Source organism: Eschrichtius robustus, chromosome 14 (genome assembly GCF_028021215.1).
Source record: "Eschrichtius robustus isolate mEscRob2 chromosome 14, mEscRob2.pri, whole genome shotgun sequence".
Lineage (NCBI taxonomy): Eukaryota > Metazoa > Chordata > Mammalia > Artiodactyla > Eschrichtiidae > Eschrichtius > Eschrichtius robustus.
In genome coordinates, this window is record NC_090837.1 from 87760492 (window position 1) to 87776140 (window position 15649).

At 37.0% G+C, this 15649-nt stretch overlaps 1 protein-coding gene across 1 annotated transcript; it reads left to right on the forward strand.

Annotated features, from left to right (window-relative positions):
* The first annotated feature begins 1034 nt into the window (after nucleotides 1-1034).
* On the forward strand, nucleotides 1035-15291 carry LOC137776233 (ovalbumin-like). Its single transcript, XM_068562472.1, has 3 exons — nucleotides 1035-1202; nucleotides 9232-9387; nucleotides 14896-15291. The coding sequence occupies exons 1-3, from the start codon at nucleotides 1035-1037 to the stop codon at nucleotides 15289-15291; spliced, it is 720 nt and encodes a 239-aa protein (XP_068418573.1).
* Nucleotides 15292-15649: the final 358 nt, after the last annotated feature.

A 15649-nucleotide genomic window follows, 5' to 3' on the forward strand; every position in this document is an offset into this window, starting at 1 on the left:
AAGCAGAGATGCTGAGGTTCCTCATTATCCTCTAACCTCATTCCTTAGACCATGCCCAGAGCATGGGAGGGGCTAGTGAAATGCAGGAAGGGAAGCAGGAAAGAGAGGTTGTCCTTGTTCTCGGAAAGCCCCTCTTACGGGACCCTGAGCTGGCTCCCGTGGAGAGGCTCAGAGCTTCTGAGCCCTGGTGTGGTTGTGAAACCACTTGAAGGCACCAAGCCAAGGTAAGCTCTGCTGGCCTCACAGACCCTAGAGCAGGAAGCTCTGTCTTTCTCAATAAATGTTTGAGGATGGTTTCATAGAAGAAAGTGGGATAATAATTTTGTAGGACTCTAACATGCTTAGTTATATTTCTCCCCCCTTAAAAAAAAAAAAAATATATATATATATATAAATGCACTCTCCATTATATACATCGATGGTACCGCCAACCCACTGAAGGGAGGTGTGCACTTTGAGATGTTTTTCTAATGGTAAAAATGGGTTTTGGATGGTGTGTCCTTACTATCTCACTCAGTCAGTCCCCTTTATGTACTTTTGAAAGACTCAGTGAGGTCATGTGTCCATTGGGATCAATATTATAACCTTGTCCTCTTTGTCACTTCTTTAACCAAGTAGACTACCGTAAGGTAACAATAACAACAGTAATGACAACATTCATTGACATATTTGACCACCTACTATATGCAGGCACAGTCCTGGGTGTTTTACAAACAGAACATGATTTAATCTTCACACTAATCCTATAAGGAAACTGTTACATAACCACTTTTGCAGAAGAGAAGATAGAATCTAGGAGAACTTAAGTAACTTGCCCAGGAACATAAAGCTAGAATGTGGCAGAGTTGGAAATGCATTTGACTCCAAAATCTGTGTTCTTTTTGTTTCCATAAAGCCTCTCTTTGAGGATCTAGTGTTCATAGAATAGAAGTAATTCTTACTCTAACTTGAAATAAACTGAAATAGTGGTGTTTTGACCTACATTTTTGTTGTTGTTGACATCTGCCTTTGTATTCCAGACCCCAGGTAGAGGAATGGGCTCACTCAGTGCAGCAAACTCAAAGCTCTGCTTTGATGTCTTTAAAGAGATGAACTATGACCACATGATTGAGAATCTCATCTTTTCTCCCTTGAGTCTCCTGTCTGCCCTGGCTGTGGTGCTCTTTGGGGCCAGAGGAGACAGTGCATCCCAGATGGAGAAGGTATGTCACAAACATACTTTCAGCCATGTCTAGAAGACAATCAAGTAACAATTCCAAACACTGGCTTGTTATGGAGATTTCATAGATGCCCAACTCTGTAAACACAAGAGAATGTCCACCTTCATGTAAGGTTCCTTATCTCACTGGCTCTATCAAAAAGGTGCAAAAGGTAAGATTTCCCACAGCTCTGTTCTGGGGGGCAGGGAATGAGTGCACGCAGCAGAGGCTGAGCAGGGAGAGGCAATCAATGAGGCCAACCTGGTCCATGGCAAAGTTGGAATTTCCCACCTCCACCCCCACCCGTATGCATCCTTAGGTCCCCAGGGCCTTCCTGCTGTGGGTCACATAAAGAATATTTTGTAAGGATTTACAGTCTCTGCATTTACATCCCCAAGGAGATCACCAGTGCTTTAACTCAACCAATAATTTTGGGTGACTGGAAAAACTATTTCTTAGTAGACATCCTTCAACACGCTTTAATCATCTCTCTGCCTATTACAGAGGGAATGATTAACTAGTGGAACAAAGCTTCTCCCCAGTCAGAATTTAAATTGGAAATAAATTTGAAAAGCTGGAGTCAAATCCTGAATTTAACAATATATTTAAAATAAAAAAAAAATAAATGTAAAAGCTCTTGTGTTCAATTTTATTCTATTTCCATGCATTGGGAGAAGAGGTCCCAAGTGTCTTACCCATAATAGGTGCTCAATAAATACAAATTTGTGGAGAGGGAGAACTGGCTGGGAATGAGGATGCTGTGGGGATCTTTACAAGTCATCTTGGGATGAGTATGTGTAGACTCACCCCTCCCTTCCCCCCCCCTTCAAAGTGAGAGCGTGCGGACTGGTGGCTCCATCTACACCTGTGCATGCTTCAGGTTTTGCAACCAGAGAGATGGCATGGCACTGTGCTGAGGTCACAAGTCAGGCAGAAAGAGAGTCTGGAGTGGAAATAATTCTTTGTCTTTTCTGAGTTAGAAGAGAACCAGAGAATTCAAAATTTTCCCCTGCTGATTTCCATACAAAATGGAGAAAAATTCCTCATATTTTCATCCTGTTAATGATTCTCTTACAACATTCAATGACTGAGCCAAATGCTCAGAATTCCCGATTCAACCATCATGCTTTCTTTTGATGATGCTGATGATGGCAACAACCACCGCCGAAGCAACATCAGGGAGCACCATGCATGCTGAGTCCCTGGACTATGGAACAATATGCCTATGATATAGGAGACCACCAGGCAATCTCAGAACTGGAAGAAACCATAAAATTCCCACTCTCCTCTCTATGCTTTAATCTACTTAGGGACCAGCAGGCAAGAGGTTGTTCAAAGTCCTCCGATAAGGCAGAACTTAATAGTGTGAAGTATGCATTCAGACTACTCTATGTTTTAGAAAGTTCTTCCTAGCCTTGAGCTAAAATATACCTCTCCATTACCATTGCTCCTTTATCATTTTCCTGTTCTTAAACACACACACACACACACACACACACACGCACATATTATGTTTCCTGTTCCATGTGTATTTTAATAAATTTATAATATCTTCCCAGTATCTACTGCCTCTTATCCCATTTTTATTCTAGGGAGTCACATAAAACATGTTAAATGTACTCACCTTTTAAATATTGAAGAGAGTTGCAATGTTTTATTTCAGTTGTTCTCTGAGGAAGGCCTTACGAAACTACAGTTATACCTCAGTTAAGTCAACAGGACTATAGCAAACATTAACTCTTAGTGGAAAAAAAAGACACAAGCTACTGAAATCTCAAGGGGATACTGTGAGCGTCAAATCAGATAATGTTCATGAAATCATTTTAAAATAATGACCTGTTATATGAATTCAATCATTATTTTTGTCTGCTCAGTGAGTAACAAATGTTACTAACTGTCTGCAAATAAATTAAGATTCATCCCTTTATCCACACAACTATTTGTTCTTCATACAACAAATATTTATTGGGTTCCTACCATTTATTGGGTTTCACAACTGGGAAGGTAGGGATGAATAAATTAAGTGACAATAAATGACTAAGTCTGAGTTGATTTTGAAACACTCTTTTGCATTCTATCACAAAGGTTGCATTCTGTTTGTAAAGGGGAATACAAGTAAGTGCCTACACCTCACCCCTAACGCTCTAACACTTAGACTTCTGCCTAAGAGCACGTGAAGGATTTTGTTTTTCAAACTCATCTGTCCTCTTTGACATATCCTTTTTTAAAAAAATGAGGAGCAAAACTAATAAACAGATAAGAGAAAGGTGGGGAGAATCATAGAACATTTATAAAAATGTAAGAGCTTAACATTTATAGCAAGAAAATGATTTGCTATATCACTCTCTGGTCTTTTGGAGAGGTATCTGCATAGCCTTTGAAAATGGTCCTTTGTTTTCCATTGTAGGTGCTATACTTGAATGAATTAATGAGAACTGCCAATTCTTCAAACTCAACGGTAGATAAAAGTCCTACTTTCATTTTTACTTCTCTTATGGTAGTCTCTCTTTAGTCCCTGAAGACTTGAGGGCAATAAAATAGGTTATTTATTCCAGAAGAGTTTTGAGCCTAGATTGTAGATACATACAAATTCCTGGGTATGCTGTTTTAAAATACTCATGTTGAGATTTTGAAATAAGAGATGACAAAATGGGAGCTGTCAAAAATTTGAGGTAGAGACCTAGCCTTTAAAAAGAAGGAGCAGAAAGGAGATTATTCTCAAAGAGTTTTCATAATAAAACCCTCAAATCTACTCAGACAGGAGAAGTGCTTCAAGCAGTGCCTGAACCAGGGCTAGTGCTCAGTAGATATAAATATACCATTTTTTGGAAATGTAAATAAAGATAGCTTATCTTTATGAGTTTTAGTGTTCAATGTTTTTCCATATTGCTAATTTCTAGGAGAAATTTGTAATGTATACCTTCTGTAGCTTTTTAGATGTGACTTCCCCACTATTGTCTATGGTGGGGCTACTAAGATCAAACTTTCTTGCCCAGAATTCTTACTTATTACAAAAATACAGCAAAACATTTTTCCTTATACAAACTGTATTAAAATTAATATGGCAGTATTGATAAGTGTGTTTTGGGCCTTCTTGTAGAGGAGATAGGGCAAGCTTTGACCAGGACATGGACCTTGCCAAGTCACCCCTCACACCTGTGAGGTGATTGTGATACATTTTTATCAGATTGTCAGGTAACTCAGTTTGGCGAAAGGCAAACATTTCACTATGTCCTAATGATAGAAGTAGTCTTTGATTCTGTTTTTTTTTCTGAAATAGCATGTCCTAATGCAAACCCAAGAGCCTCTTGTCTAACCTCAGTTGATACTTAAGTGTGTGATACTATGGCCCCTGTTTTCAAATATTTTCTAACTTCACTTTAGTGTGAACAAGGTACAGGGGTCCATTCACACATTCAAGCACTCCTCTCTGAAATCATCAAGTCCAGCCACAGTCAAGTCCTCATGGCAAGTGGGATGTTTGCAGAAGAAGCCTATCCATTCCTCCCTGTGAGTTAAAATAAAATAGTTTTCCATAAGTAAGGTAGAAGTCTTTCCTTTCTGTCTTCATTTAATTTATTCTAGCATTGTTTGTGCTATCACAGTGGTAGGAAAGTCGAAAAGACATAATATTTATATATTTAGATAGATTGATGCTATATATAGAATATACAATATATTTTATATATGCATTTTATTTCATATAGAAAAATATTAAAGGGTTCAGGATTCTAATTTTCAGATGCTAGTTTGTAGCATGTTCAATTATGTTTCCGACGGGCCCAGCTGAAGCATAAGGAGCATAAATTTTAGAAAGTTTGTTATGAAAAAAAGTTAACAAAATATCTTATATTGATAATAAAAGAGGATTAATATTTTGGAACCCCAATTGAGGACTCTAATTATGCTAAGTCTGATTATCCTAAAAGAAAGAGATATGTCCTTGTCATTGAAATAACACTCTGCAGTAATTTGTTCATTTTATTTACCAGTCTTCTGGAAGTATGACAAATGTATATATTTTAACTAATTGGGCCTAGGCGTATATAACAGTATTTTATATATTTCTGCCTCTATTTACATATAATTCCTACCATGTGTGGTCTAAATGTATTAAAATCACAATTTATTTGCTATGTCTCTTTCTATGCTCATTTTATAGAAATATTCAGACTGTATTGAACAATTATATAAACTAAAACCTGAAAATTTGGATTTCAAAAATAACATAGAAGAAGCCAGACTGCAGATTAACTCATGGATTGAAAATAAGACAAAAGGTAAGAGACCCAAACCTTCTTTTTCTCCATCTTCTCCTTCTTCTTTTAGGCATATTTACATTCAGTGAAATGCTCAGATCTTAAAAAGTATATTTAGAAAGTTTTGACAAATATATATCAGGACACAGAGCATTTCCATCACCCTGAAAAATTCTTCCACACCTGTTCCCAAGCAACCATTGATTTCATTCTATCATCAGAAGTTAGTTTTGCCTACCCTACAATTCCAAATACATGGAGTATTACAGTATGCACAATTTTGTGTCCTGTTTTATCACTCAGTATATTATTTTTGAGACCATTCATGTTTTTGGATATATCAGTGGCTCGTGTCTTTTTATTGCTGAGAAATATTCCTCTGTATGGATATACCAGTTTGTTTATTCATTCTCTTCCTCATGTATATCTGAGTTGTATCATCTAGTTTTGGGCTACTATGAATGATGTTGCTGTAAACATTTTTGTAAAAGGTTTTTTGCATACGTATTTTTTTCATTTCTCTTGGGTAAATACTTACTTAGTGTAAATGCTAGGTCTTAGGCTAGATGGATGTTTAACTTTTTAAGAAACTGCCAAATAGATCTCCAAAGTGGCTGAACCATTTTACATTCTCACCAGCACTGTATGAAAATTCCAGTTACTCCAAATCCTCTCCAGTTTTTGGTGTTATAAATAGTTTTCATTTAACTCTTTTAGTAGGTATGTAGTAGTATCTTATTGTGGTCTTAATTTGCATTTCTCTGATGACTAAAAACATTGAGCATATTTTTTATATGTCTTTTGGCCTTTAATATATCTTTATTTACTAAATCTCTGTTCAAGTTATTTGCCCATTTTTTAATTGGTTGTTTACTTTTTATTATTGAGTTGCAAGAATTCTTTATGTATTCTGGATCCAAATATTTTGTCAGATACCTATGTTGCTAATATTTCCTCCTAGTCTATGTCTTGTGTATTTTTTTTCTTAACTGTATTTTTGATGAGTAGAAGTTTCTAATTTTAATGAAGTCCAATTTGTCAATGGTTTGTGCTGTCTGTATATTCTCTAGGAAAATTTTGCTTACCCAAGGTCGCAAAGATATGCTCTTCTGTTTTCTTTTAGTAGATTTATTGCTTTAGTGCTTACATTTAGGTTTATGGTCCATCTCAAGCTGACTTTTACGTAGGATGTGAAATGGGGGGAAATGTTCTTTCTTTTTTCCACATGGATAACTGGTTGTTCTAGCACCAGGTGTTAAAGATCTCAAGACTTTTTCCATTTCATAAAATGAAAGCTCATGACATCTTCTTATCAATTTTACTCTTGAGAAGTGAGGAGGCATAAAAAGCCAAAAGTCTTTCTTCTGCAACTTTCCCAGTTGTTTCTTTTGTTTGATTGTGGTAGAAAATCATTGCCAGGTAACAGTGGTGATCTGCAAAACCACTGACTCAGATAGTCATTGTTTTCAGCATAAGATGGTACCAGGAAGAATTTCACAGGAAAGTCAAACCTTAATGGTTAATGTATCTATAAACCACCTCTTAACTGGGTAAGTGTTATGTAAATTAATCAGGCTTGTTACTTTCCACAACTGTAAAGTAGGCAGATAGGCTATACACTCACTTCGTTTTCTTCTGCATTCTACATTCTTTATTTATTAAAGAATTATGAGTATTTAGATATTTGCTCAAAAGTCTTTTTGGCTCAACTGAAGATATGGAGTGGCAATTACTTATGTAAATTCAAAGATGGGTCAAAATCCAGAGCAAAACTAATGAAACCAATTCACATCCCATGACCAATCAAGTGTGATCTTACTATGTTTCTGTTCCCAAAGGTGAAATCAAGAACCTCTTGTTACCCAATAGCCTCACATCCTCTGATGAGCTGGTGCTGGTTAATGTCATCTCCTTCAGAGGGACCTGGAAGTATGCATTTCAGAAAGACCAAACCACGGCAATGGCTTTCAGGTTGGATGAGGTAGACTCATGACTCAATTTGTTTTTTCTCTTAAAGGTAGTCCTCAAAAAGTTTGCCTTAAAATATGTTAAATTATTTCTGGCCTTAGATAGGTTAATTAGTTTCCAAGTGATTATTCTAGCTACATAACAGATAAAGTCCAGATTTAGATTTACACTTTTTTTTTGTTATTGAAACTTTCTTTTAAATTCTTCACAGTATTTTTAACCTATTTTGCTATGTTTAGCACTACAGTTGTAAAATTGAAAATCTGGTGTAAACCATAGACCTTGGAAAGGTTTAAGGCAGTTTTGGGCTTTGGGCTAAGCTTAAACCATTATTAAGCAATTCACTTACTGCAAACTGGAAATGAAGTCAGGTGGTAGGGAATAACTCCAATAGACGCCTGTGGAACTAACATGCAGGTCATTTGTAAAATGAGTGTGATCTTGAGAAGCAAAGCAAAATTGGTGAACAAGATTCGTAATCAAAATAAAAAGTTTCAGATATGCTGTCCTTCTACTATCCTCAATCTTCCTAACTTCTTTCCTTTGTGCCACAAAAGTGTCCTAAATATTAGGCTGCAAGCAAAATAATCCATGTTATTTAATAAGAAAGAATGCATCTGTATAATATAACCAAGTCCCTAAACTGTGAACTGTATTTACTCTATCAAATATATTACCAAAAAATGCTTGCAATTATTGGCCAATTAAACATTTGTTATAGCCAACTGTAAAACTACAGAGGGTTTATATTTCTGGATAAGTATATTCAGAATACTTATTACATGAATACTTCTTCATGCAAAAGAAATAGTGAATGACTTTAAGGAAAACATAATTCTCTGGACAAACACATTAGTCACATCTGGAATTATCCAGTATTATTTTTCCAGAGAATATTGCCATCGGATATCGAGGTCATAAAACATAAAGTGAAATTATGTAGTTTTTACAGCTGTGGTTTTTTAAAAATGCAAATTCCAGGGCCACATTCCTGGAGATTCTGACTTGCAAGTAGTGCTTGAGTATTTGTATTTTTAAGTAACCCCCGTAGGTCCTTCCAAGGATCAGCCAAGTTTAAGGACCACAGTATGAGGAAAACAGGGGTGGAGATTTTAGCAGGATTCATAGAGAGCTACTTTAAAGGGATAAGCATACCCCAAAGCAAGCAGACTTTCTAGAGGAAACAGTTAATAAATCAGAGTCTTTATTTTCACAGTAAAATCTGGTCCATTTGGTTTACTTACGTGATGCAGATATCTTTATGTTACAACTAGCCTTTCAAAGAGAAATACATAAAATAAGGTTATGGTCATAACTAAATTTCCTTAAACTGACCTCAATATGTGGAATTCACTTAGCATGTTGTTAAATTCTTAGCTCTTTTGTAGCTATTTTGTAATCTGCAACCCAATGTCGTGGAGCTGGAGAGATTCTAAATTATGTTCTTCAAAGGACCTGTTTGACTTTTAAAAATGGTTATCCTGATAAGATTTTACGATGCATATTTCTCAGACCTTTGAAGTGAATTAACTGCTTCTGGGCACCAAAAATGTACAGTTGAATAACAATAATATATTGAAAGACATAAACACTTTGCACTTTAGTAGCTACTCGTTTTAGGCTACGCTCCCCCCTTTAAATCATTACAATAACGATCTATCATTGATATTTCTGTGGAAAGATGGATAGATTTTGTTTCGGTCACTCGTGGGCACCTCTGGAGGATGAAATGTAAATTCCTCATGCCTTAAATGGAAACATAGAAAGGAACTGGCGTTGTTGTCTCACTGTTTTTACTTTCATAGTCTCAGAGCAAACCTGTTCAGATGATGCGGCTGCAAGGGCACTTTAAACTGGACTCCATAACGGAGCCTCGGGTGCAAGTTCTTGAGATGCCTGACGTGGAAGGTCACCTGAGTATGGTCATCGTCCTACCCAGAGAGGAAGTTGGCCTGGGACAGGTAAACCACGGAGCCTTAGCAGCTGCTGCCACCAGCAGAAAAGGCTCTGTGCTTGAGAATTACACATGCAGGAAGCTGGGAGATTCAAAATAACTGCTTATACTACTACTTACTGCAGTGCTGTGTCCACTTAAAAAAAGCAGAACCCCCAAATAAAGCACCCATGCACTAAGACATGTTGCTTCTACTGGTTTCAGTTTTAGGCTTTTAAAGCACAGTCATATGCATCTTCTTGCAGTCTTCACGGGTTATCATTGTTATTTTACATGTATTTTTTATATATTATGCATTGACACACCTTTTGGACCTGCCACCAACCAATTACATCTCTTTTCCACCAGCACCCAAGGCCAGACTTGCAAACGCAATGCTCAGCCTTTTCCCTTTGCTTGTTTCTCTGGTGCTTTCCTCTGAGCCCCGTGTGGACGCTCCTGTTCCACACTGTGATGGTGTGTTCTTGCTCTTAGCATTGGTACAGGTCTAATTCCTCAGCAGTTCTCTTTAAATCCCTGTCTTTCTTCCTTTTCTTCTGCTTTTTATGCTTCTCCCAATTCTATGTTGCTCCCACCTACTTCTCTGTGGATAAAGGGGTCTCACCCTCCCCTTCACCCTTTCTTCATCCTCACTAGCTGTGAAGCATACCAGGCAGACACCGGCAGCCCGCTGATGGAGAAAGAACCTTGGAAACCAAGACGTTAAATGATTTGCTCAATATTTCATCGCAAATTAGTCTGTGATGTTACTAGAGCCCAGTTCTCTGGCTTCTCAGTCTACTCCAGGCTTGGTGTTCAAAGGTCTGCTCAGACTCACCATGACCATGGCTGAAAATCAAAAATCTCAGCTTTGCTCTACCAATATATTTACATTTACATGGAAGCAAAAAAAACCCCACAAATGTATAAATAATATGATTGCTATATGCTATGAAGAAAAATAAAAGATGGAAATAGGATAGACAGGTACAGGGTCTGGGAACTTCTGTTTCAGATTGGATGACCAGGGGAAACCTCTCTGATAAAGTGAGATTTTAGTTATTGCTAAATAATAATTATCAGCATTAGATAACATTATTTTCATAAGCTTCCTTTCTCATGGTTAGATAATGTAGGAACTCTGAATCTGTAGGTACAGAATTGGAATCTGACATTAATTTTACCACAAACTCACAGTCATTTAACCTCTCCAAGCCTCATTTTACCCACACCATAAAAAGGGTAAAGTATATGATTTCTAGGGTTCCTTTTAGCTCTTAAATTTGATGATCTTCCGAAACGTCAATGAAATAGCACCCATCTAATATAACCCACATAATTACATGATCAACACGGTGGTGTATTTTATTTTATTTATTTTTTAATAAATTTATTTATTTATTTTTTAAATTTTTGGCTGCGTTGGGTCTTCATTGCTGTGCAGGCTTTCTCTAGTTGCAGTGAGTGGGGGCTACTCTTCGTTGTGGTGCGCGGGCTTCTCATTGCAGTGGCTTCTCTTGTTGCGGAGCACGGGCTCTAGGTGCACAGGCTTCAGTAGTTGGTGGCGCACGGGCTTAGCTGCTCCATGGCATGTGGGATCTTCCCAGACCAGGGCTCGAACCCATGTTCGCTGCATTGGCAGGCGGATTCTTAACCACTGTGCCACCAGGGAAGTCTTGTGGTGTATTTTATTTTATTTTATTTTTTTTAACATCTTTATTGGAGTATAATTGCTTTACAATGGTGTGTTAGTTTCTGCTTTATAACAAAGTGAATCAGTTATACATATACATATATCCCCATATGTCTTCCCTCTTGCGTCTCCCTCCCTCCCACCCTCCCTATCCCACCCCTCTAGGTGGTCACAAAGTACTGAGCTGATCTCCCTGTGCTATGTATGCAGCTGCTTCCCACTAGCTATCTATTTTACATTTAGTAGTGTATTTATGTCCATGCCACTCTCTCACTTTGTCCCAGCTTACCCTTCCCCCTCCCCATATCCTCAAGTCTATTCTCTAGTAGGTCTGTGTCTTTATTCCTGTCTTGCCACTAGGTTCTTCACGACCATTTTTTTTGTTTGTTTCTTAGATTCCATATATATGTGTTAGCATATGGTACTTGTTTTTCTCTTTCTGACTTACTTCACTCTGTATGACAGACTCTAGGTCCATCCACCTCACTACAAATAACTCAATTTCATTTCTTTTAATGGCTGAGTAATATTCCATTGTATATATGTGCCACATCTTCTTTATCCATTCATCTGTTGATGGACACTTAGGTTGCTTCCATGTCCTGGTTATTGTAAATAGAGCTGCAATGAACATTGTGGTACATGACTCTTTTTGAATTATGGTTTTCTCAGGGTATATGCCTAGTAGTGGGATTGCTGGTTGGTATGGTAGTTCTATTTTTAGTTTTTTAAGGAACCTCCATACTGTTCTCCACTGTGGCTGTATCAATTTACATTCCCACCAACAGTGCAAGAGGGTTCCCTTTTCTCCACACCCTCTCCAGCATTTATTGTTTGTAGATTTTTTGATGATGGCCATTCTGACCGGTGTGAGATGATATCTCATTGTAGTTTTGATTTGCATTTCTCTAATGATTAATGATGTTGAGCATTCTTTCATGTGTTTGTTGGCAATCTGTATATCTTCTTTGGAGAAATGTCTGTTTAGGTCTTCTGCCCATTTTTGGATTGGGTTGTTTGTTTTTTTGATATTGAGCTGCATGAGCTGCTTGTAAATCTTGGAGATTAATCTTTTGTCAGTTGCTTCATTTGCAAATATTTCTCCCATTCTGAGGGTTGTCTTTTCACCTTGTTTATGGTTTCCTTTGCTGTGCAAAAGCTTTTACGTTTCATTAGGTCCCATTTGTTTATTTTTGTTTTTATTTCAATTTCTCTAGGAGGTGGGTCAAAAAGGATCTTGCTGTGATTTATGTGATAGAGTGTTCTGCCTATGTCTTCCTCTAAGAGTTTTATAGTGTCTGGCTTTACATTTAGGTCTTAAATCCATTTTGAGTTTATTTTTGTGTATGGTGTTAGGGAGTGTTCAAATTTCATTCTTTTACATGTAGCTGTCCAGTTTTCCCAGCACCACTTATTCAAGAGGCTGTCTTTTCTCCACTGTATATTCTTGCCTCCTTTATCAATGATAAGGTGACCATATGTGCGTGGGTTCATCTCTGGGCTTTCTATCCTGTTCCGTTGATCTATATTTCTGTTTTTGTGCCAGTACCATACTGTCTTGATTACTGTAGCTTTGTAGTATAGTCTGAAGTCAGGGAGCCTGATTCCTCCAGCTCCATTTTTCTTTCTCAAGATTGCTTTGGCTATTTGGGGTCCTTTGTGTTTCCATACAAATTGTGAAATTTTTTGTTCTAGTTCTGTGAAAAATGCCAGTGGTAGTTTTGATAGGGATTGCATTGAATCTGTAGATTGCTTTGGGTAGTAGTGTCATATTCACAATGTTGATTCTTCCAATCCAAGGACATGGTATATCTCTCCATCTGTTTGTATCATCTTTAATTTCTTTCATCAGTGTCTTATAATTTTCTGCATACAGGTCTTTTGTCTCCTTAGGTAGGTTTATTCCTAGGTATTTTATTCTTTTTGTTGCAATGGTAAATGGGAGTGTTTCCTTCATTTCTCTTTCAGATTTTTTCATCATTAGTGTATAGGAATGCAAGAGATTTCTGCGCATTAATTTTGTATCCTGCTACTTTACCAAATTCATTAATTAGCTCTAGTAGTTTTCTGGTAGCATCTTTAGGATTCTCTACGTATAGTATCATGTCATCTGCAAACAATGACAGCTTTACTCCTTCTTTTCTGATTTGGATTCCTTTTATTTGTTTTTCTTCTCTGATTGCTGTGGCTAGAACTTCCAAAACTATGTTGAATAATAGTGGTAAGAGTGGGCAACCTTGTCTTGTTCCTGATCTTAGTGGAAACTGATGTATTTTAATATATGTGACTTGAGTCATAAAACTAGAACATTTCAGAATAACTTTAAAGTCTCTGAAAAGTAGACAAATTCTGAAGTACAATTACAGTTTGATAAAATGATCTTAAAGAGGGAAAAGTGAGGGAAATGAGTCTAGATCCTGATAGCCAACTAATTTTCTCCAATTATAATGCCTAACATTAATTTACCACCACGGATGAGGGCAGTCATCCCTGGTTTCTTAAATGAGTATGAGTTGAAAGTGGTATCTGATGAACGTCAATTCCATGCAAAATAGGTTTTTTTTTTTTCTGCTTGAGATTGCATTGTTTGTTGTCTAGCCTACCTACCTCCTGATAGATTCCATCCACAACATAGTCCAAATGAGTTATGGAAAATATGAACCTCCTCAGTAAAGACAACCTAATGAGGAGAAGCCAGAAATAGTTTCACATGGGGAATGGATGAGAAAAAGGCAGTAGTTTAGGGAGTATGTTGATTGTATTAAAATATTTAATTGTCACATGGAAGAAAAAATGGACTAATTTGTGTGGGTCCCAGAGTGAGAACTAAAACTAATACGTACAAATTACAGGGAAGCAGATTTATGGTCACAATGGGAAACGTCTTTCCTGCAAGCTGAGCTGTGCAACCACCGAACCAGGCTGTTTATAAAGAAGTGGGTCATTGATTAAGGACTTCTCAAGCAGATGCTGATAGGTGTCACAGATGCTTCTTGGAGGGTCTCCTCTATGTTCTCTTTTCATTTAAGATTATTTGATTCTAATGATCTAGAAATGTTACTTAGTTTGGTATACATTCGGTCTCTATGGATGCCTGACTAACGAGAATTTTGATTGGAGTTGAGGTAGAAATTGACACTGATCAGCCTAGAATTACAACTTATGTTGCCAGAATCCGAGGATCTCAGGTTCCAAAGATGTTTTTTAATGTGGCCAATAGGAAGGGTAGGCACTTATATAAATTTTATTATTACAGTACATAAATAGTGCAACTTATAGAGAGATCATGTGAGGAATAAAAGTAGAAATTCCCTATGATAATTTGTTGCTTTTCCAAGTGACTCTTGGATGGTGTGCCTAGGCATAGAGCCCAGGGCTACATGCCTCATGTGCAGTTATTGCACGTGGTTGCATTTCCCCCACTTATTCTTATTGAATCTGCTTTGCAAAATGACAATGAGAAGTAGCCTTGCCTATTTACAACCTCACATCCAGCCCTTAGGATATTTCACATTTTGGTATAATTTTATTTTCTAAATAAAAATGTTGGGGGAGTGGGAAGAATTGGGAGATTGGGATTGACACATATACTATTGATACTATGAATAAAATAGATATCTAATGAGAACATAATATATAACACAGGGAACCCTACTTAATGCACTGTGGTGACCTAAACGGGAAGGAAATCTGAAAAAGAGGGGATGTATGTATATGTATAGCTGATTCATTTTCCTGTACACTAGAAACTAACACAACATTGTAAAGCAACTATACTCCAATAAAAATTAATTTAAAAAAATTAAAATGTTCATGTTTTGCTTCTTGCTTTCTTTCCCATAGGTTACCAATGAAATCACTTATGAGAAACTAAGCAACTGGATAGGCTCAGCCAACATGAAAGACACAGCTGTGGTCCTGTACCTGCCCCAGCTCAGACTTCATGGGTACTATGAAGACTTAACTTCCATACTGGCAGCTTTGGGAATGACGGATGTCTTTAACCACTCAAGGACTAACTTGTCTGGCATAACTGCAGGAGGAGACCTCAGGGTCTCCAAGATAATCCATAAGGCCATGCTAGAGGTTGTTGAGACTGGTTCAGAGTTCACACTTAACAACCAAACAAGCAAATTTGAAAATCCTGAACTCTTCAAGGTGGATCATCCTTTTCTCTTCTTTATCTTACACAAGGAAACTAAGATGATTCTCTTCTATGGTAGAGTCTGCAACCCTTAAGGAAGGGACTGAATTTATACTCAAACAACTTTCTGATTCTTGAAATTAGCTGGATTTTATGAGCTTGTAGAAAACACTCAGTATAGGTGCAACTAAAAGAGATACACCATACTTCTTAGCAATGTTTTTCTTTCAACTATCTCATGTAGAATATGTATCCCATCCCTTCCTGTTTTGGTTTACTTTGGTTAAACAAGTTATAGCATGCTATTAATTACATTTATTAAAAAGTTATGATCCATACCATTTCTTTTTTCCTGCTTTTAAAAAAATTAACAGCTTTGTTGAGATATAATTCACATACCATAAAATTCACCATTTATTTATATCTATTTATTTATTTTAATTGAAGCATAGC

Bases quoted from the DNA above. Each gene is read 5' to 3' on its own strand.
- LOC137776233 (XM_068562472.1), top strand. From the start codon at position 1,035: ATGGGCTCACTCAGTGCAGCAAACTCAAAGCTCTGCTTTGATGTCTTT. The intron at 1,203-9,231 runs GTATGTCACAAA...TTACTTTCATAG, and splicing joins GTGCATCCCAGATGGAGAAG to TCTCAGAGCAAACCTGTTCA. The intron at 9,388-14,895 runs GTAAACCACGGA...TCTTTCCCATAG, and splicing joins AGGAAGTTGGCCTGGGACAG to GTTACCAATGAAATCACTTA.